General features: G+C 42.3%; 2 protein-coding genes across 5 annotated transcripts in view; one reads left to right on the top strand and one right to left on the bottom strand.

Moving 5' to 3' along the window:
• Positions 1–10,559, bottom strand: part of POLR3A (RNA polymerase III subunit A) — a 44,809-nt gene extending 34,250 nt beyond the window's left edge. For both annotated transcript variants that reach the window (XR_013763646.1, XM_079138750.1), the window contains exons 1-10: positions 10,395–10,559; positions 7,288–7,423; positions 6,881–7,018; positions 6,263–6,434; positions 5,875–6,029; positions 3,167–3,406; positions 2,884–3,046; positions 2,570–2,706; positions 1,446–1,549; positions 636–777 (exon numbers count right to left, since the gene is read on the bottom strand). Coding sequence is in view for 1 of the 2 variants with exons in the window: in XM_079138750.1 (XP_078994876.1) it covers positions 636–777; positions 1,446–1,549; positions 2,570–2,706; positions 2,884–3,046; positions 3,167–3,406; positions 5,875–6,029; positions 6,263–6,434; positions 6,881–7,018; positions 7,288–7,423; positions 10,395–10,438 (1,431 nt within the window). In the remaining variant the exon portion in view is untranslated. The remainder of the gene's footprint in view (positions 1–635; positions 778–1,445; positions 1,550–2,569; positions 2,707–2,883; positions 3,047–3,166; positions 3,407–5,874; positions 6,030–6,262; positions 6,435–6,880; positions 7,019–7,287; positions 7,424–10,394) is intronic.
• Positions 10,560–12,865: 2,306 nt separating this feature from the next.
• Positions 12,866–18,946, top strand: RPS24 (ribosomal protein S24). 3 transcript variants are annotated; one of them, XM_079137487.1, is made up of 7 exons: positions 12,868–12,910; positions 14,408–14,473; positions 14,550–14,759; positions 15,806–15,916; positions 16,541–16,558; positions 18,479–18,500; positions 18,863–18,946. In XM_079137487.1, the coding sequence occupies exons 1-5, from the start codon at positions 12,908–12,910 to the stop codon at positions 16,544–16,546; spliced, it is 396 nt and encodes a 131-aa protein (XP_078993613.1). In that variant the 5' UTR covers positions 12,868–12,907; the 3' UTR covers positions 16,547–16,558; positions 18,479–18,500; positions 18,863–18,946. The 3 variants fall into 3 exon arrangements, with proteins under 3 accessions (XP_078993612.1, XP_078993613.1, XP_078993614.1); XM_079137486.1 differs by lacking the exons at positions 16,541–16,558; positions 18,479–18,500 and having other exon boundaries at positions 12,866–12,910; XM_079137488.1 differs by lacking the exons at positions 12,868–12,910; positions 16,541–16,558; positions 18,479–18,500 and adding an exon at positions 13,217–13,235.
• Positions 18,947–20,666: the final 1,720 nt, after the last annotated feature.

The following is a 20,666-nucleotide window of genomic DNA, read 5'->3' as shown; positions in this document are numbered from 1 at the left end:
GGCTTCTTTGTTATTTCTACTAAGTAATGAGATTGATGAGTTCATAAAATACTTCAGGCACAGTGGCACATGCCAGTAATTCCAGTGACTTGGAAGGATGAGGCAGGAGGATCATAAAGCCAGCCTCAGCAACTTAGGCGCCAAACAACTTAGCAAGACCCTGTTTAAAAGTAAAATATAAAGAGCAGCTGAGTTATGGCTCAGTGGTTAAGCGCCCCCATGTTCAAACCCTGGTACCAAAAAATAAAAATCTCTTCAGCTTTTTAGCTCCTTAGTTAATATGCAAAGTTAAATCAAAAGTCAATTTTCTGCCATATCAATTTTTACCCAAGTCTGGGGCACTCAACACACACATTTTTATTTCTAAGTGAAACTAGTCACTTTTACACTAACTTTCAATTAGATCCTGTGTTACTCTTTTGTGTATTGTGTACAAATTTTACATTATACATTTTAAAAATAGCTAAAGGAACCTTGAAATTATAAACGTTTCACTCAAGCTAAATAGTGAAAAGAGGTAGGTCACATTACAAAAATTTGAGACTATGGGCAATTTTAGGAGTCCAGAATTAAGCACTGAATACACACAGCATATTTCTACTTGATAAAAATAAAAACAGCAATCTTGCACTCACCAGATGAGCCATTATGCTCAATTTGTGCAGTGAGGGCTGCCGATTAAATAGCACCACGTCTCCATCTATGAGGTGTCTCTCCACAATGTCACCAAACTTGAGTTCCTGAGCCATCTTTTCACGATTTCCATATTTCAAAAACCTGAATGTGCAGTGATAAAGGTGTCATATAACATCAAAGTTCTCTCACCAGATTTCTGCCACTTAAGAATTCAATCTCTATAATATTCCATTAAATCAAAGACACCTCCATTTTGAACTCATAACATTAATTTTTGTGTCACCAAAAAGCTGTCTATTAAACTATGACAAGTTGATGTAAGATATTTCCTAATTTCAGAAATGTTACAGTATGAAAAAAAAAATGTCTCAATCACAGAAATACAGTAATAAATCAGCTTCTCCCACAGGCCTGGAGGATCAAATCCTCTCACGAGATAAAATGCACTGGTGGTCAGTTCATCTTGCTGTGTGAGCCAGAATTGGCAATGTGAGGGCACTGGGTTAGGAGTGCACTGAAGGAAGCCTTGAGAGACCAGTGACACAGGAGGTGATCCACTTCCACAATCCGAGTACTCTGTCATCTAGGTCCATAGTGTTACATGCAGGAAGCACATGAGCACTTCAAGAATATCAAAGATCAAACAGAGCCAAGTGACACACACATAGGCCCCCCTGAAATTTAAAGATACTTCCCACATATGAAAGTATCACAGTCATTGTATTCTGGACTGCATGCTGTGGCTGTATGGTGACAGTGAACTTGGTCACGAGAACACAGTTAAACTAGGGTGGGGGAGCACTCATTACCTTTTCATCTGTGTATGTCTCTGCTGGATGAAATTAGCTCCTGGGTGAACTTCAGGGCCATTTCGAACCAGTTTCCTCAAAAAATTGATGTTTGCTTTGTTTACCTGAAAGACAATAAGAAAACACAGTGAGATATTCTCAGGTTTCTATAAGCTGCAAACTATAGTGTCCTAATCATTCTTTGAGTAGATTCTAGGAGAAAGAGAAGCTCCCTTGGGCAGCCTGCTGTCTGTGGCCTTGAGTTTAACAGTCTTGAGTTCCAGGTCTAGTCTCTACATAGTCATTCACTTACTGAGACCTGTCAACTCCTTTTCTGGCCTTTAGTTTCCCCATTAGTAAAACGAACAAGGTAGACTGGTGCAGAGACCTGTTGGGACAGTCTGTGGTCCTAGAAACAGGTGGCAATTTTGTCTGTAATTACTTACAAGAAGTTTCTAAGGTCTAACAGTTGTGACAGCAGAAATGCCTGTCTTATTCACACTCTATAGCTCTTGGGTAGTTGTCTGTGGAAGAGCATGTCAGAGAAAGAAACCCTTGCATCATTTATAACTCAACTGAGGACACTCAGCACAAATACCACCAGAAGCATCTATGATCTGGGCTAACTGAATAATAAGGGCACAGCCCATCGATATGCTCTTGTCATCAGGCTCTGTAGCCAAGTAAACTTTCATAAAAAGAAAGGACTGTAAATACCATGACACATTCACTGTGAGTGCGAGCCAAGTATAGATAGCTCCACCTTTAACAATATCCATCAACAGGCTTAAAATGTTCACACTCCTTGACTCAGTTATTCCAGAAGTTTAAAAACAATAATATCCCAAGGAAATTAACTAGAGGTGATGTTTACCATTGATTATTTAAAATGAGACATAAATCAACATAAAGACAATATTGCAACATGATGAAAGATGCAGAACAATATGCAAAATACCAAATATTACTGTGGTTGTATATGTCAAGGACACTATATATGGTTGTATGTGTATAAAACCAACTGGGAAAATACACAGATACATATAAATGAAACCGTGGGGGTGTTGACTGGGAATTTCCTCTGTAGTTTGGAATAGCAAAATATAATGTGAAAGGCTAGAACTGGGAAACTAATTGATACTTACCTTTTCAGGAAAAGTTAGGATTTTGGCCACGTGCACTGGCACAGCTACTTCATCAATCCGGAGGTTGGGGTCAGGCGAGATGACTGTCCTGCCAGAAAAATCCACTCTTTTTCCTGAGAGATTGCCTCTAAATCGACCTAAATACATAGAAGCATGTCATAGGTCCTCACGGTGTGTTATGCACTGTTTGGGAGTAATATGAACCTCGACACTGAGGAACACCAGTGATCTCCAACTAGTAAGCCAGACGTACACGCTACACAAGGATACCAGAGACAGTAGGCTATCTTCTACACATTTTGTCAGAAACCTACCCTGTTTCCCCTTGAGGCGCTGGACAAAACCTCTGGTCCATTTTTTGGGTGCCATGTTGAGGGGAATGCCTGAGAGCTCGCTGTTAATGTAGAGGGCGCACTGCAACTGTAGGAAATCCCAGTCCTCCATGATCATCTGGGTCTTGGCTCCGGAGATCCGGTGCTAAAACGAGCAGTTCAATGTCAGAAACAAGACTGATCATTTGATTTTTCTTGTGTTTTCTTGACCAGGGGTTTTGGAGAGATACACGACAAAATGTACAAACTAATGGGAAGCACTGACCTTTTTAATAACATCATTTAGGAAAATGATTTCTGTCAATTTCATTGTCAGATCATCTTCATTGGTGCCAGACTTCAAATCGCTCACGACGGAGGGTCTAATACACAAAGGAGGCACTAAAAGTCGTGTGAGAATCAAATCGGAGGGCTTTCCAGCTTCCGGGTTCATGAGAAGTAGAGGGATGTCTTCAGCAGGGATTCGTTTAAACAAATTCAGAACTATTAAGGGATTCAAGTTTTCCTAAGGGAAGGAGGAAAGGAAGGAATGGAGAGAGGAGGTTAGTTTCCAATAGGTAAGGCACACTCTTCAGTCTCCATTCTCTCTAACCTGTTCACCACTTTATTTAGGGTAAGTGTAAGTAATGCCACAAATTTTGGTTGACATGGCTAAGCTGCAAGAGTCTTAAAAATGAGCAGTTCTCCTATTTCAATTATTTAAGCCAACTATTATGCTCCTCATGATTGTGGTCAAAGGTATGATTTCAGAAATGAACATGAAGAGTCAGCCACAAGGATGTTTTTAAAGCTGTTTTCTTTTGGCAGTATTGGGGACTGAGCCCAGGGCCCCCTCTCACATGCGAGGCATGCATTCTACCAGTTACTTCCCCAGTCCTTTTTATTATTTTACTTAGTTTTTTTGTACTTGGGATTGAACCCAGGAGAATTTTACCACTGAGTTCCACCACCAATCCTTTTTTAATTTTGAGACAGGGCTCCTCAGTTGCCCAGGATAGCTTGAACTTGTGATTCTGTTGTGTCAGTCTCTTAAAGTAGCTGGGATTATAGATGTACACCACTATGCCTGGCTAAAACCTGTTCTAAGTTGTGAAAAGCGCAAAGAGCCTGACAGGTTACTGGCTAGATAAGATCTCAGTATACCCACATATGGAAAACTAGATAAAAAAAATGATTATAGGCAATGGTTCATGACTATGAGTCCAGTGATTCTGGAGGTTGAAATAGGAGAATTACAAGTTTGAGGCCAGCCTCAGCAACTTAGTGAAATAGTTATTGACATGAAAAAAAATTCATAAAAATATTGGCAAATGAAATAAGCATGTGTATGTGTGGCCTCATTTTAAAGAAAAATGTTCATCTTTGCAGAGATGAAGAAATGGAAGTGTTTATTGAGGTGCTGAGTTGTTAACAGGTATCTGTGAGTGGAATTATACTTTTTTTGCTGTGTTTTGCCACTTAAAAATTTTTAAATAAGATTAAATTGCCTTTGGATTAACTTTATTAATAAAAGCATTATGCTGTTAAAACCTTACTCATAGGAACTATGTAGATCATCAGAGATCCTGTGCCTCGCTGCCTACTCATTAAATTTTCTGGAGGGGTATGGGGGTGCACGCTTATACTCCAGCGACTAGGGAGGCTGAAGCAAGCAGGAGGATCACAAGTTTGAGGTCAGCCTGAGCAACCTCAGTACTTAGCAAGACCCTGTCTGAAAATTAAAAATAAAAAGGACTGGGGGTGGAGGAAGTACTTCAGTGGTAAAAGCACCCCTGGGTTCAATCCCCAGTATCCAGGAAAAAAAGAAAAGGAAAAGGAAACGGAAAAATGATTTCTAAAAAATTCCTATGTTAAAATAAATTAGGGGGGAACTTAAAATTGAGTGTCTAAGAGTATATGTTACAAATAGAATTGCTATACATAACTCAATGAGAGGAGAACAAAGAAAGGAGTATTTGAGTAGGATTGCAGTAAGAGAAAGGTACGGTGGTCCTACTCTGGAGGACTGCAGGCTGTAGCTGGGGAGAGGGGAAGAATCCCAAGAGAATCCCAGGCCCTACCCAAAGTAGATTCCCTTCTTTAGCTTCCCTGTTCCTCAGCCACAGGCATTTCATTACCACCTGCAGCAGTCAGGCAGGAAATTAGCAGAACTCTAAGAACGGGACAAAGGCCAGACCTTACCTGGAGCACCAGACAGTACCAGTCTAGAAACCAGAAAAATCACGGACCTGAAGGGTAGGAGAACTGGCAAGTCTGGAAGTCCTGTCTTACCAAGAGCAGTCCTCAAGTACGATGTGAGCGCTGGTTGCGGTGCGTGCACCTGTAATCCCACTGACAGCGGCTGAAGTAGTAGGATCACAACTTTGAGGCCGGCCTGAGCACCTTTATTTTTTATTTTCAGACTTGGTGCTCAGTGGCAGAGCACCCTGGATTCAGTCCCCAGTGTTACAATAAACAAAAGAGCTAAAAAGAGGGATGTGACAACAGCCTCCTCAGAGGCACGGGGAAGAAACCTCTGACTTATTCTGTTCTGCATCAGGAAAAAGAAACCAGGAGCTGCTGGCGAGCAGCACAGGAAGGCCACCGTGCCTGGCCTGCATGTGATTTTCCTGTACTTCATCATCCATGTGAGCAGCAGGGTCTTTCTATTTATGGCCTACACAGCTAAGATTTTTAAATATTTTACAATAAAAATTAAATAATTAAAATTTGTTTACTGTTAAAAAAGAACTAAGGGAAAAACAAAAAAAAAAAAAATGAGGCTACAGGGCCACTTCATATAAACTTAGTGCCAGATAAACACTTACCACAGTAATGTGATGATTGTTCCTGGGGAAATTAGTTGAAATTCTCATTTCTTTTGAGGGAAAAGTGGGCATATGGAGGGTAGGGAGAGGTGGGAGAGGGAGGGGTGGCAAGTGATAAATGACAGGGCAGGTGCAGGCAAAGGCCAGCATGCATTTTCAGGCTCACCTGTGCCCTTCCCAGCAGGGGCTCGACTTCTTTGTTATGCTCAATGGCTGTTTCGAAGGACTGAAGGAAACTTGATACAATGGGATCCACCACTTTTTTGTTGGTCTTGTACTTCTCATGAATTATCTTCAGTAGGCCACACTTCTTTACAGTGCCTAAAAGAGTTCATTCATTTACCAAAGGATAAAAAAATTAAGTTTTCAGTCTGGACAGAGCCTAGTTAATGAAATTACTGAAATTGTTATAGCAATGAAAGGTGAGAAATGCATTTCCTAAGAGTACATCAGTTGCTAGGGAAAAAAACTAACTCCAAAACAGTACATAAAGTTAATAAGATAAAGAAAGTGAGTGAGAATCTGTCACCAAGATTCCTGTGTATTCCACTTACCATTAAAGGCACCACAGTGGTGGCAAATGCTTTTCTTCCGGCACTTGTCAGAGATTTTCTTCTTGAGGCCTCGCTTTTGAAGGTAGGTCAGTCCAGGCCTCTTTAGGTAATCCAGAAACTGCTGCTTCTCCTCCTGGGACAGCATGATGTGGCAGCAGGTTTTGCAGATCATCTTTTAAAAATTAAGCAGAACAGATAAAAGGATGAGAAGATGAATTCTTCCCTTTATAAAATGCCCTTGCCTTGTAGGTGGAACTGGGTGACCACATACACATATCTGCACATAGATCTGCAGAGGGGCAGCCTGTGTTCCCAAAGTGTTAGCAGAACTCATGGCAAGGTGCTAAGATTACTGCTAACTTCTTTTTCTTTGTGTTGCTCTGTATTGCTTTGATGATTATAATTGGTATTTTTTATAACATACAGTTACCACCTTCCCATGGGGAAAAAAGAATCCTTAAGGAATTTAATATAGTACAAGATGAAAAATATGACATATTTAGTACATAAATTTCCCCAGATGCATCCCTCATTGCTCACAGTTCCAAAGTTCACGCCACTGACCCTGACCAATCACTCTAGGACTTATTTCTTGGAAATCAGGACCTGTGTGCTTACCTGTAAGATGCCTATGACAGCTCGGAAGTACCCCACATGAAAACATGGCAACTCCAGGTCAATGTAACCATAGTGGCCTAGACAGTCAGCTAAATTTTTTCCACACGTTTCACAAGGACGGTCTTTCTCACTGGTGCCCTGTGGAAGAAAATAGTCAACAATCAACAGAGATCACTGGATAGGATGGGGACTCAGTCCTGACATCTGGTGGGTGACTCAGCATCAGAATCAAATGGGAAGCTACAGTGTATTCACATCTGGCTGACGGATGGCTGGAGGTCCAAAATGTGTCTCAGAGGTGCAGGGGGAGCAGAGAAGGAAAGAAGCCCTGGTTCCTCCCAATTTTGCAAGTCAGCAGATTTCTCAGTAGGTCAAGACTCAGGCATTTGGAGGAGGAGGAGTCTTACCATCCTGTGGTCAAGCACCCCATACAGTAAGGGGGCATGGTTGTTGTCCTGGCTGTACAGGTTCTTACTCACAACCTGGATGTGTGCCTGCTGGCGCATCTCCTCAGGTGACTTCATCCCAAAACAGATGTGGCTTCTGAAATGGAAAGCAATTGAGTCACTACATCAAAGCTTCTAACCAAAAGTGTGTTCATGCAGCACACTGTAACCAACCTGTTCTTCCAACTCTCTCTGTAGACTCCTCCTCATCAATATTAAATATATTCAAACTTTTCCTGTTTTTCCTTCAAAACATCTCTTCAACCTACCAGACTGTTTCTACCCTCCCTATCAAATGCATGGTTCTCATCAAGGTCCAGAGGTGACCTGCTTGCTGCTCAATCTAGTAAGACCTTTCTCATTTCACTGCTTGTGGCATTAGCAGTCCATCTCCCTCCTCCTACCTAATCTTGAAGTACTTCCTTCTCTGGGTTCTAGGGATACATACTCTAGAGTTTTCCTCCCCTGTCTGATTATGCCTTCTTTTAGTGTCCTGCCCCACCAAGGATTACAGTCCTTGTCCTCTTTTCATTCTATATAGTCCTCTTAAGTTATTACATAACTTGGCTATGCATCAATATCTGTCAGATCTCTGTAGGTCAGCCACTTCTATTCAATTGGATACCTACTATGGACATTTCCACTTGGATATCTCACAGATATCTCAAACTTGACACATCTAAGGCCTCAATACTTTCCCTCTCACACCTTCCCCTTCATTCATTCTGCTGGGGTTTTTTTTTTTTTTTGGCTATGGGCCAGACACCACTCTAGGTGCTAAAGATTCAGATTAGGTAAGACAAATAAGGTCCCTGCCAACATGAAGTTCACAGTTCAGGGTGGTAAAGACAAATAATAAACAAATAGATACAGTCAGCTTTCTACGGCTATGGGTTCTGCATCCATGGATTCAAGGCTGACCAGAAAACAATTAAAAAATTTTGTGAGTCTACACTGAACATGTACTTTTCCCCCCTTGTCATTATTCACTAAACAGTACAACATAAATGGCATTTACATGGTATTAGGTGTTGTAAGTAATCTAGAGATGACTTCAAGTTTATAAGAGCATGTGTGTAGATTATATGCAGATACCATTCTATTTCAAATAAGGGACTCAAGCATCCTCAGATTTTAGTGCTCATGGTTGGGAGGGGGTGTCCTGAAACTAATACCTTATGAAGTAATGATTGTACATAAAAGTGAATACATTCAGAGAATTAAAGTCATGTGAACTGGGAGAGTCTTGAGGAAACTACTTGATGTTGTATGATCAGAAAGCCTCTTTGTAAAACTGACATTTCAGCTGAATTCTAAATATGGAGCCACCTGTACGAGGACCAGGAGGATGAACATTTGAAGTAGAGTGAATGTCAGGGCTAGGTTCCAGGGCCGGCACAAGCTTGGCATTTTTAAGGAACCAAATGAAAGCAAAATGTGGAGCACAGGAAGCTAATGGTACAAAATGAAGTTAGTGCAGGAGCTGAAACTGGGGAACTTGGAGAGAATTTAAATGGTAGTGAAATGGAAAGCTGCTAGAGGATCTTAAGCTCATAGTGACACAGATCTAACTTGCATTTTGAACAGAATCATTTCAGCTGCCTTGTGAGAATGTATTCTATTTGAACAGGAGGAGCTGGTGTTGGAGAGGCCAAACTGAGAGGTCATCCAGGTAAGATACCTGTTCCAGTTAATGGCAACGATCCACATGACTACCACAGCAAGGAATTTTAGGTCAATATCTTTTCCCTCACCTTCATCCCTATTAATCTTTTCCGTTTTACACTCTAAGCCTTTCTGAAGTCTAGTTCCACCCAACAACTTTCCCCCATTAGTGTATGCCATCATCATCCCCTGCCTGGATTCATGCCATGTCCTCTGAGATATGCCTACCTTAATTCTTTCCTTGGTAAATCAAAAGAAATCTTCCAGAAGGAGAACCCTTATCCCCTGTTTAAAGCCCTTGAAAGTCTCCTCATAGCCTTCAAGGTGACTCCATCACACAGCTTCAAGTCTCCTGCCTCCTTCTCATCACCCACCTTCCTCTCTTCAGTATGCTCCTTAGAGCGACTGTTTGGTCTGCCTTTTTCTGCCAGGACCCGTTATGTGCTCTCAAAATCCCCTCTGTCCACCCTGCTGACCTGTCTACTTTCTCCAGCTAGGCTACACAACAAAGGCCACATTCACATCCTATCTTTTCTTTTAGTACTGGGAATTGAACCCAAGCGTGCTCTATCACTGAGCTACATCCTGGTCCTTTTTATTTTGATACAGGGTCTCATTAAGTTGCTTAGGGCCTTGCTAAATTGCTGAGGTTGGTCTTGAACTTGGAATCCTCCTGCCTCTGCCTCCGAAATCACTGAGTTTACAGGCGTGCAACACTGCACCCAGCTCTGATCATGCCTCATCTCTAATGCTCAACACTGGGCCTAGGACACAATATCCTCCTCAGTATCTGCTGCAAAAATGATGGATTCACGTTTAAACTGAGAACTCTAATCAGGGGTCATTGCCAAAAAAAATAAATACGTAAGTAAAAAAGCTCTAAAGGAGAGCTTCATTTAGCGGCTTTATTGCTGAGACTGTCACCCATTTGCTTGTGCTACAGCTTTCTAACTGGCAACCCCATCCTTCGGGTCAGCAAATACCGCCTCCTTGTCATGCGCTCTGCGACAAAATTCAAATTAGACCTAGTCTCCGCCCCGGACTGCTCCCCTCGCTACAATTGGGGAAAGATTTCGCTGGAGGAAAAAAAAAAAAGGGGGGGGGGGGCGAGTGTCACCGTATGACTCTGGGAGACTCGCGCTTCGGCCCACGTTGCCCCCTTAGCTCGGGCTCAGGTCATTCTGCCTTCTCCGCCCAAATCCAGGGACCCCCAGGTGTGAAATTCCCTTGGCCTGCATAGTGCACTTTGCCTCTTATTGGTACTTCGGAGCTTTTGTCACACCTGATCACCCCTGGCTCTCCTACAGTCCCTCACCTGTGACCCTTCGAGACCAGAAACCCCTAACTTCGGCTCCCTCTGCCCCTCTTTCCTCCACCCTTTGGCCGTTTTCATTCCATCTTACATTTTCTTCGCCACATCCGTCTCCCGGAACTGTTCCTTCACCATGGTGCCGGCAGTCCGGGAGCCCTCCTCGGGACGCGGACTAGAGAAATGATGTTACTTGCACCCCCCGGACTGCTGCTGAGCACAGGGATACAACAATCGTGACACCCCTGGGCCACCGTAGAGCGCCCCACGTGCTCACTTCCTCTTCCGCCACGTGTCTGACAAGAGAGGCCTCTTACACACGGCTTTTTACCCGATTCCTACACTGCCACCTTGCGGCCCTTCCTTGAAATTTCACCACGATTTCAAAGTTATTTTAAAAATTCTTATTTCAGGTCCATCTATTCAGGTTTTCAAACATAGGCAATGTACAACTTTTTGTTTTTGAGATACTGAGGATGGAACCCTAGCACGTGCTATGCAAAGTTTCTACGACGGAGCTACCTCTACATCCCTTTATTTTTGAGACAAGCTCTCTCTAAATTGATGAGGCTGGCCTCCAATTTATAATCCTTCTGCCTCAGCCTCCAGAGGTCTGGGATCACAGGCATGCATGGCTACGCCTAGCTAAAATCCGGCAATTTGAGGGAAAACTGAGCCATGGTGAGTGAGGGAAACAAGAGGAGAAGGGAAAGTAAAGATCATTTATATATTGAAAAAAGTAATTGTAACAACCCAGGGAATGCGAGCCAACTGTGTTATCTTAGTTCAGGAGACAGGCAAGGAAATCACACTGCCAGGGCTTGTGACCAATTCCTTACTATTTGTGAGAAACTAAACAGAACCCAACACCTCTGAATTTGAAGAAGGGTTGTTTTAATTTCCAGATACCAAAGAGCCCCACTAGTAAAACTCAAATATCACAGATAAAAAAGCAAATCAGGATTTTTTTTAACCTATTTCAGTAGTCAGGCACCCAATTTACCCTTGCACTAATGTTGACAAATGCATCCTTGGGTTCCACATCTGGGGTGGTGCAGATTGAGAAAATATTCAGAAAAAAATTGCATACTGAACATGTATAGAATTTTTTTCTTATCATTATTCACTATATGATACAACTATTTAATAGCGATCACATTGTAGTGGGTGTTGTAGGTAACCTAGAGATGACTTAAAGAATCATCTGCACATAGAAAAGTTGGGGGGGGGATCCTAGAATGCACAAGGCTCTGAATTGCATCCCCAGCATCACACACATGAATAAGTAACTAAATGAATAAATAAAGCAAAGGGAAGTCAGGTGTGTTTGTACATCCCTGCAGTCCTAGTTACTCCAGAGGCCAAGGAGGGAAGGTTCCCTGAGCCCAGGAGTTCAAGGCCAGCCTAGGCAACAGCGTGAGACCTTGTCTTAAAACAAACAAAAAATCTGTACATTTGGAGGATGTGCATGGGTTATATGCTAATGCAAATACTATGCCACTTTTTATATATGGGACTTGAGCATCCATGGATTTTGGTATCCTGGGAGGAGAGAGGAAGAAGTTCAGGGAACTGCCCTAAGAATACCAAGGGGCAACTATACCAAAATTTGGGTAATGAGTTACTTTATCATTTAGAGATTAAGAGCAAAGGTACTGGATTCATAGTGCCACCATGGACATCTAGGTATCACCTTTTAAGAGCTGTGTGATTTTAACTTCATTGCATTCTGGTTTTTCCATCTATAAAAAGGGTGAGTACTTTATCTCTTAAGATTTGGTGATGTCAAGTGGAGAAATGAAGGTTAAGTAACTAGAATTGAGGCACAGAGTAACTAAAATATTAACTAACTTTACTATTCCTAAGAACACAGACAGGCTGCCTTCGAAATCTTAACTCTCGTCCAAACTAAGCTTTGGGAAATTCTTCGTAATGCTTCCTCGGAACATGCACACTTACATTCTTCCTCTTTACCCATCTGTTACACTTTAAGCAGAACAAATTTCTGGATCAAGCAAATACTTATTAAAAGCTCATTCCGTGCAAGGACTAAGGTTGAAGGAAAAGGATAAAGTTAAAATTTTTTTTTAATCAGAGAATCTCCATGAAATTCTCAAAAAATAATTCTGAGTTATACCAAAACGCTGTATTACGTTCTAACAAAGACTTTTGAGTCAAGGTTTCTGCTGTTTCCCTGGCTCTAAAATGAAGAGCTTCCCGGAGGGTCTCCTCAGATGCCTTCCAGGTTTACCCTCCTCCAATTCGTATGGAAGCAATTTAAAACTTCATTAATTGGGTTTGGAGAGGCTCACCACTGACAGTTCAACAAAACCAATTGAACCGAAACGGAACACACGCTTGCGTGAACCTATCGGGTTGAGCTGTTCCGCCTTCGGATTGGCCAGTTCAGAAGCCTAGAGGTGTGGCCAAAGGTCAGCAAGGCGGAGCTTTAGGCAATTTCAAACAGGCATTGAAGCAGTCGGCCCCGTAGCTCTGGCCACGCCCCCACGCCTGTACCGTCCCGGGTCCTTCCATGCGCTAGATATGATTGGCCGGCAGAAAGTGGTCCTCTTTTCCTCCCTGGGTGTCTGAGGATCTACCGCCATCATGGTGAGTCTCCCCAGACTTGTACTGTCATCCACGCCAAATCTGAGCCATCCTTCGTCCCCCAGTCCTGCGGTCGGAGCTACAGCACCCCGAAGTCCCGTTGCTGTTCTCTGGTGGTGTCTTTTGGAGACTGGCTGCCTAGGGCCTCGGAGCTGTGGCGCGGAGTTGGGGCTGGCTGGTAGTGGATTGCGCTGCTGTCCAGGACATGCCGGGTTTAGAGCTGCGCGGCCTGGGGACTGCCGAAGCCACCGCTGCGCTTGTCAACCTAGAGTACAATGGATGGGTGGGGAGTAGACTCGGGAGGCACATCTCGCCGTTTTGAATCCGGGTAGGCAGCTTACAGGTGGGATCTTCCTGCAAGGTGAATACTGCCGGCGCCTGGGCGAGTTGAAACCGTTTACACGCGTATACGAAGCTTTTTCGGTCGAAGGGATCCTCCTGTTTCTTGATAGGGAAACAGGCATTGGAAAGCGATGCCACCAAAAAAGGTGGGCTTTGGGCTTGCCCAAATTCTTCACTAGTTACCTCCATCATTAAAGGCTCAGAACCTGATTTAAGCTTTACCTGGGAACTCTTCCCCCACCCCCCAATTCTCAAATACCATTGAGATGAATGTAATTTAGTGTCTTTTCTTAAACTGAAGTGAAAAGTGTATAAAGTCACTAACCGGAAAGTGCTCTCCTCTTTTTGGTAGAATTGTTACTCTTGTCAGCTGAATGTTTAAACTTGCTGAATGTCCACGTTCCTTGGCAGTTATTTACTAAATATAAGAACTGTCTTTCAGAAAGGAATATGGTTTCCTTATGAGCTCTGTTTCCTCTCTAGAAGGGAAGATTCCATGCAGTTGGTGCATGGAACATTTTGTATCTCACGTTTGTTCAGGATGATGTAAACAGGGTTCTTTGAAGCACTGTGAAGTGATTTTTCATCTGAGGGTGATTTTTTTTCCCCACTAATTGAGGAAACAGCTGACAAAATCTGGGTAGAACATTTTTTATTGTCACAATGGGGGGAGGTGGCTCAAAGGGATTGCTAATGATTAGATTCTTAACCTAATATATAGGGCAGTTCACAAAGACTTATCCATACAAAAAATTGATAGTGCTGAGGTTGAGAAACTGCTCCAGAGTGATATCCTTAACTTTGAAAATGGTATAAAATGTACAGATTGAAAGAAATCTGTGGAGTGCCCTTCATTGGTACTTTTTTCCATAGGTTATATGTGCCCCGTGAGTTTGACACAGTACTTTGTTAGGTGGAGATGGTAATTTGCTTATTTATTTATTTATTTTTTTCAATTGTACTCTTCCTGCTACTGTCCATGTGGCCCTGGAACATTTGCAGTATTGCAACTAAGATATTGTCTTAAATATTAATTGATTGTAAATACTTAACTACAGGCCTTGTCGCTACCAAATTAATATAGTTCTAGGTACTGGAAAGTTATAGCATTGTCAAGAAAAAGTTGTAGTTCTTTTGACTTGTGTGTTATGTTTTCAGAATGACACAGTAACTATCCGGACCAGGAAGTTCATGACCAACCGACTACTTCAGAGGAAACAAATGGTAAGGAAGGGCACATTGAATTTTGGCTAATTGTTCATTAATTACGGTGAATGCTAAACTCAGTATCTTCTTTTAGGTCATTGATGTTCTTCACCCTGGGAAAGCAACAGTACCTAAGACAGAAATTCGAGAAAAATTAGCCAAAATGTACAAGACCACACCAGATGTCATCTTTGTGTTTGGATTCAGAACCCATTTTGGAGGTGGCAAGACAACTGGCTTTGGCATGATCTATGATTCATTGGATTATGCAAAGAAAAATGAACCCAAACATAGACTGGCAAGAGTAGGTGTCTTGTTTGTTTGATAGCTATTGAAGACGTAGGTTTTCAGTAGCATTGTTGTGAGTTTAGTAGAATGAGCAAGACCAAAGTCTGGGAAGGAGCATTTGTCTTAAAAGCTCTAAAAGGGTTAAGAGAAAAGGTTTTGGTTAATGGGCAGAGTGTAGGGGTTCAGATTTGGAGTCTGGCACTTGAGAAAAAGGGCAGGTAAAATACTGCTCATGGAGATGGGCAAATGGTAAGAAGAGGGATGGTTTTGGAGTGGTAGCCTGGAACCAAATTCTGTGAGATCTTTTAATACCGATGTTGAGTTTGGACTTAATCTCATGGGTAGCCAGGAACCTCCAAAAGCTTTTGATTATTTACTGAACACCAAGCACTTACAACAATGAACTGGATGAACTACCTAGTTTACAGTCTGGTAAACAGACATTACCTCATGTTTCTTTTTTTTTTTTTTTTTGGTCTGTTCGTTTTTAGGCCATATACTCACTGCTACCAGATAAATCCTCTCATACAACTAAGGGAAATTGTGATGTGTGGTATACAGATGCTGCACTGTATTTATTTACTTGGATGTTCTGGGAAGGCCATATTGAGGTGAATTGAAGCTAAAGGCTTTGTGAAAATTTGGAAACATTCTTTTTTTTTTGGGTGCTGGGGATCGAACCCAGGGCCTTGTGCTTATAAGGCAAGCACTCTACTGACTGCGCTATCTCCCCAGCCCCTGGAAACATTCTTTAGGCAGCAGAAACAGCAAGTAAAAGATGTCGAGTGAAGATGAGAAGGTTACAATCTCCATGGTAGTGAGGATAGAGCTCTTGGTAAAAAGCTTTGTGGTCCTCAGAAATAGAGGTTGAAGTTGCTCAAGAGACCCTGAAAGGGAAACCAGTTGGGAAGTGTCTTAGTAGTGCAAAAAGAATAAAGAAAATCGATTTGGAAAGATGCATTTCATAACCTCTGACCTAGTTGGTTTCCATACAAGACTAGTAGATAATGATTAGTTAGTTAATGTTTATGAATTACCTAGATGTGCTCCTTTCTCCTTTAGCACGGCCTGTATGAAAAGAAAAAGACCTCAAGAAAACAGCGAAAGGAACGGAAGAACAGAATGAAGAAAGTCAGGGGAACTGCAAAGGCCAATGTTGGTGCTGGCAAAAAGGTATAGTTCAAGGAAAACAAATGTCATCTGTAGGTTTTTAGTTTCTAGAAAGGAGGGTTTTGTTTTCTTAATAATCTTTCTTAATGTTCTTCTTTTTTCCTCTTCTTCTGGATTACAGAAGGTAATGTGTTTTGATGAGAACCTACCTAGAATAGTAGTGTCTTAATCCTTTGTTAGAATAGCTTGGCCCACCCCTTGTCAGCTCATAGACTAGTACAATCTGAGGGCCACATTGGTCCAGTGATCCTGATGGGCACCTTTCAAGCCCTATCATGGAGTTTTCCTTTTATCGCTGATTGATTTGAATCATTCGGAAGCAGATCTTATTCTGTGGAATTTAACTTAATTTCTCAACAAGGACACTGGTTTAAGAAATAGTTGGAACAATGTGGCCCATATTTTCCTGGCATGCTGGAAAGGTATCCTGGATCTCAGGAATGTTTTCCTCTCCAGTTAGCCAAGACCTAAGTGATTAATGGTAGCAGCATTTTTACCAGCTTTGCTAGCTAGTTGTAAATAGTCGATTGGAATTAAGGTGTTGGGTTGTTAAATAATCAGTGTTCTGTGAACTTTTTTTTTTTTTTCGCCTTTTCCCTCTACTTTCTTGGATTTCTTGTTCATCAGAAATGAAGTGTCTAGCAGGTACTGAGATTGTGAGCACGGTGTGGGGATGCATCACCTTCACTGAGTTTGCTTTGATGCTTTGCATGTTGGCTTTTGGGTGACAGTTTTATAGTATGGTCTATGATAATGCCAGTGCTATGTTTTGAGGTACTAAGGGGGAAAAACTAATTGTTTATTTTAGAAACTAAAACATGCATGTTACGAGTTAAAGTGACTCACTGGTGGAAGGTAGGTGCCTTGCCCGGCGAGGTCCTTTTAAATTGTGCTTGAGAAATGCTCTGTCACAGAGAGTCACATAGTCAGGAACTGGCTTTGTTAATATGGCTTGGGAAAGGCCCTCATCTGGGGTCTTCCCTTCTGGAGCCGAGACCAGTGGATTCTTTGGCTGGTCTGTAGAATCTGAGAAAGCCTGGTAGCAGTCACTCAAAGCCATGGTTTACCATTTCCGTTGCTTACTACTTAATCTCCAACTTTCTGTCTGTTATTCCCTTTTAAATATAAAACTTTTTGAGATAATTATATTGACATCAAAGTCTGATAACACTTCCCACAAACATTGGTCAGAATGGTATACTACTCCATTTCAGACACATTTGAATAACCTAAATTTTATAACATGAAGCAGTCTAAGCATGGGGTGGGGGCAGTACAGCTTTGAAATGGTGGTGGCCACTGCCTGTGTGGCTTTTTACAACTCCCTGCCATGCAAGGCTGGAATCCTCGTATTGTAGTCATTGACTTCCCAGCACTGTGGACTTAGTGACAAATAGCACTTGCCCAGGAACTGCGCTGCTCACTACTTGGCCTTTCCCTGTTGATCATATCTGTTCATAGAAGTTGCAAAAAGGTAGTCAAAATTTGTCCTTGACCTTTTTTCCCCCTCTGCATTCAGCCTTGGAGTTAGTGCTTAGTGTTTGGGTCCCTCAAGTGTGGAGGGGGTTTTCTGTGGGGACTTGATCTGCCACTTCCTGCTTCAGATTGCCCTGCTAGTGGCACTGCTCTGAAAAGCCAGCTGGAAGATGAATGCATAAATGAACACTTACACTCTTGCTTAAAAAAGAAGTCAGACGTAAAGTTCCTTTTCATTCAGTTTTGTTCAGTGTTAGAATTGGTATTTACACTTAACCTTTTGGGTGCAATAGAGTTGTTTTAAACTGGAGCATGAGTTGTCTTACTTGAAGAGCAATGCTGGCATTTTTACTTCAGCTAAACTCTGCCTCTTTTTCAGTATTACTTTGTATTTTATGGCTGTGAATGGTGTCTTTTAGAGTATTGAAATGAAACAGCTTTAGTATGACTTGCCTGACTGGGTGTGGTAATGCACACCTGTAATCCTAGCTACGTAGGAAATTGAGGCAGAAGGATCACATGGGAGGCCAGCCTTGGCAACTTTGTGGAATCCTGTGTCAGAAATAAAAGGGTTTGGGATGTAACTTAGTGGTATAGAGTACCCCAGGGTTCAGTTTCCAGTACCAGGAGTACCAAGAGAGAAGAAAAACCCCTTGCCTGATCATGGAGAGCCCCATTGGAGTTAAATTAGATTTAAGTCTATTGAGTCCCAGGTTTGTGGATGATGTTGGTGTGCCCAGCATGATCTTCGGCAGAGCAGAGGGATCAAGGCTCAGGTATGCTTACTCCATCCACATACTGGCAGTGGCAGCCTGGACTTGGTAGTACTGTGTTGGAATAATGATCTCTTCATTATGAAGTTATGTTACCTTGTAAACGTTAGAACTACAGTAATCAGAATTGGGAGGAATGAAATTAGTGGTTGTGTCTAAGGAGGAGGATTCTGTTACAAAGAAGAAAATGGTTATATTTAAGTATCTGATTGCATGTACTTAAATGCAGATTGTTTTAGTTTAAAAAGGGACCATTAATGAATTGTTTCTTTTCCCTCTTTCCTCTTCCTTTCCCCCTTTCCTGCCACTGATTCAGTGAGCTGGAGATTGGATAACAGGTATAATTCAAACTCTTAATGTAGTTCACTAGACCCCTTAGTTTACTGATGAGTAGTTTAAAGGATCACACGAAATACATTTCTGAGTAGATTTGCGAATGCTCTCTGAAGAGTTGTAATCTCTTAAAATACTAACTGAAATGGTTTGTTTTTAAAACAGTAATTAACTCATTTTTGTTTGATTCCTAACTTGAATGTTGTTTTATTTTTTGGTACTTAACCTTGTGTTATATCACAACCAACCATTCTAGGTTACTAATACTTGTTCTGCATGAGTGTTGTTAATTTAAAGACTTTGAATTTTTAGTTTTTAAGTACTTTTGGGGCAGTTGCTGACTAAATTTCTTTCTTTTCATTCACAGCCAAAGGAGTAAAGATTCTGCAATGACGTTATCTGCGGTGATTATGAGACTTTTTCATGAGGATTAATAAATTGTAAAAACTTTCATGTGTCTGATTATTTGAAATGTACTTGAAGCTTAATGGTGGTGGTTTTTATAAAGGCAGGTTTGAATTTCTGCCTGTGTTCACGTTTCATTAAGCATCTGGTGAAAACGGTGCTGTGGGGGCAGTGATTGTCCTTCCTTTTCCTGCAGCAGCAGGATGACAAGTGCAGTGTGCGTACCCTGGGCACATGTGGGACCTGTCTGCTCTCCTGTCAGTGTTTGTCTTTATTGTGGTGTGTTGCAGCTAGATGTGGTGCAGCATGCCTGTAATCACAGCGACTGGGTGGGGGGAGGAGGATCACAAATGAAGGGAGCCTCAGCAGCATAGTGAGACCCTGTCTTCAAATTTAGAAAAGAAAAGGCTGGGGGTGTAGCTCAGTGGCTAAGCACCCCTGGGTTCAATCCCTGGTACCAAAATAAATAAAAGTGCTTGAAATCTGAATCGTTTAAGTATTCCTTGACCCCAACTTAATTCTTACTAAATATTTCCTGTCCTCAGTAGAAGTTAAACTAGATCATGTCTTTGTTGCTTATGGGGTGAGTGATCTGAGAATTTGAGGGCAGCTGTAGTTAATGAATATTGGGTATGGTGTGTACTTTGCTTGGTAGAAAGGCCTGAACCATGGGTTATGGGTCAGCTGCATGTGGTTGGGAGATTTGGCGAGGTGAGGTGGGGTTTCTAGGGTAACCCCAGTGGGGAGAGGTGCCTTTTTGGAGGGTAGGGATGAGTCAGAGCTTGTATGTTTGGGCCAGGGAGAAGTTCATTTGTGACTTACGAGGTTTTGGTGCTTATTTTTCCTGATTTTTGTACCTTAGGTGGGCCTGCCTGGAAGTTGTGTATAAATGCTTCAGGAACCAGTGAGCAAGACCTAGTTGGTTAGGCAGGAGGAAGCATTATTCATGGAAGCAGAAAGGCTTATAAGGGTCACTGGAAGGGAGGAGTGTTTTGTACAGAGCATGTTGACGGCCTGGACACTACGGTGAGTTGTGGGGCTGAACCTGCTGTCTTCAGTGTGCTTGGGGTTGTACCATTTGTGGCTCTGAGGCTGCTGAATTGGGGGATTTGTGGAACCTGTGGGTTCTCTTAGGGCATCTATCTCCTTGCTAGGGCCAGGAAATGAGATTCCAGAGAGCCTGCTGACAGAACAGGTGTGGAAGAGTGGGGCATTTAGGCCTGTGGGCTTCAGTTCTCCCACAGCTAAGGGGTGCTGAGTAGGACTTGAGAGGACTGGCATTTCTAAATGAGCAGTTCACGGAGGCCATATCATGCCTGGATGAAGCAAAGGTTGCAGTGGGAGATGCAGTTTCCTGTTAGGCTGAGAGCAGGAGTGGAGAAGGGAAGTGCCGGGTAGCCTGTGGGTATGCGATGGGATGAGGTCCTTCGGAATGTTGCAGGGAGTGATTACCTTGGGGTTGGCTGGGAGGTGACCATGGTTAGTTCAGGAGCAAGGGTAGTGGAAGGAATGGGTGAGTTGGGTATCGGGCTCAGGGCATCAAAGGCTTTTCTTTTGGGACTGCTTAGGGAGGAACACGTGCAGTCATACAGGCCAGTCTCTGGAGAAAGGGAATTGAGTTTTATTTGGGCTAGTTCTTTTTCCAGGGAAATTTCTGGAACTGGGATTCCAGCAATATTGAAGTCAGACTGTTTTACCTGTGAACTTTCTTAGACAGCATTTGAAACGATTAGAGGTCCAAATTTTCAGCTTTCAGAAATACACAA

The sequence above is a fragment of the Sciurus vulgaris genome, assembly GCF_902686455.1.
Source record: "Sciurus vulgaris genome assembly, chromosome: 4".
NCBI classification, from domain to species: Eukaryota; Metazoa; Chordata; class Mammalia; order Rodentia; family Sciuridae; genus Sciurus; species Sciurus vulgaris.
This window is presented reverse-complemented; position numbering and strand designations above follow the sequence as displayed.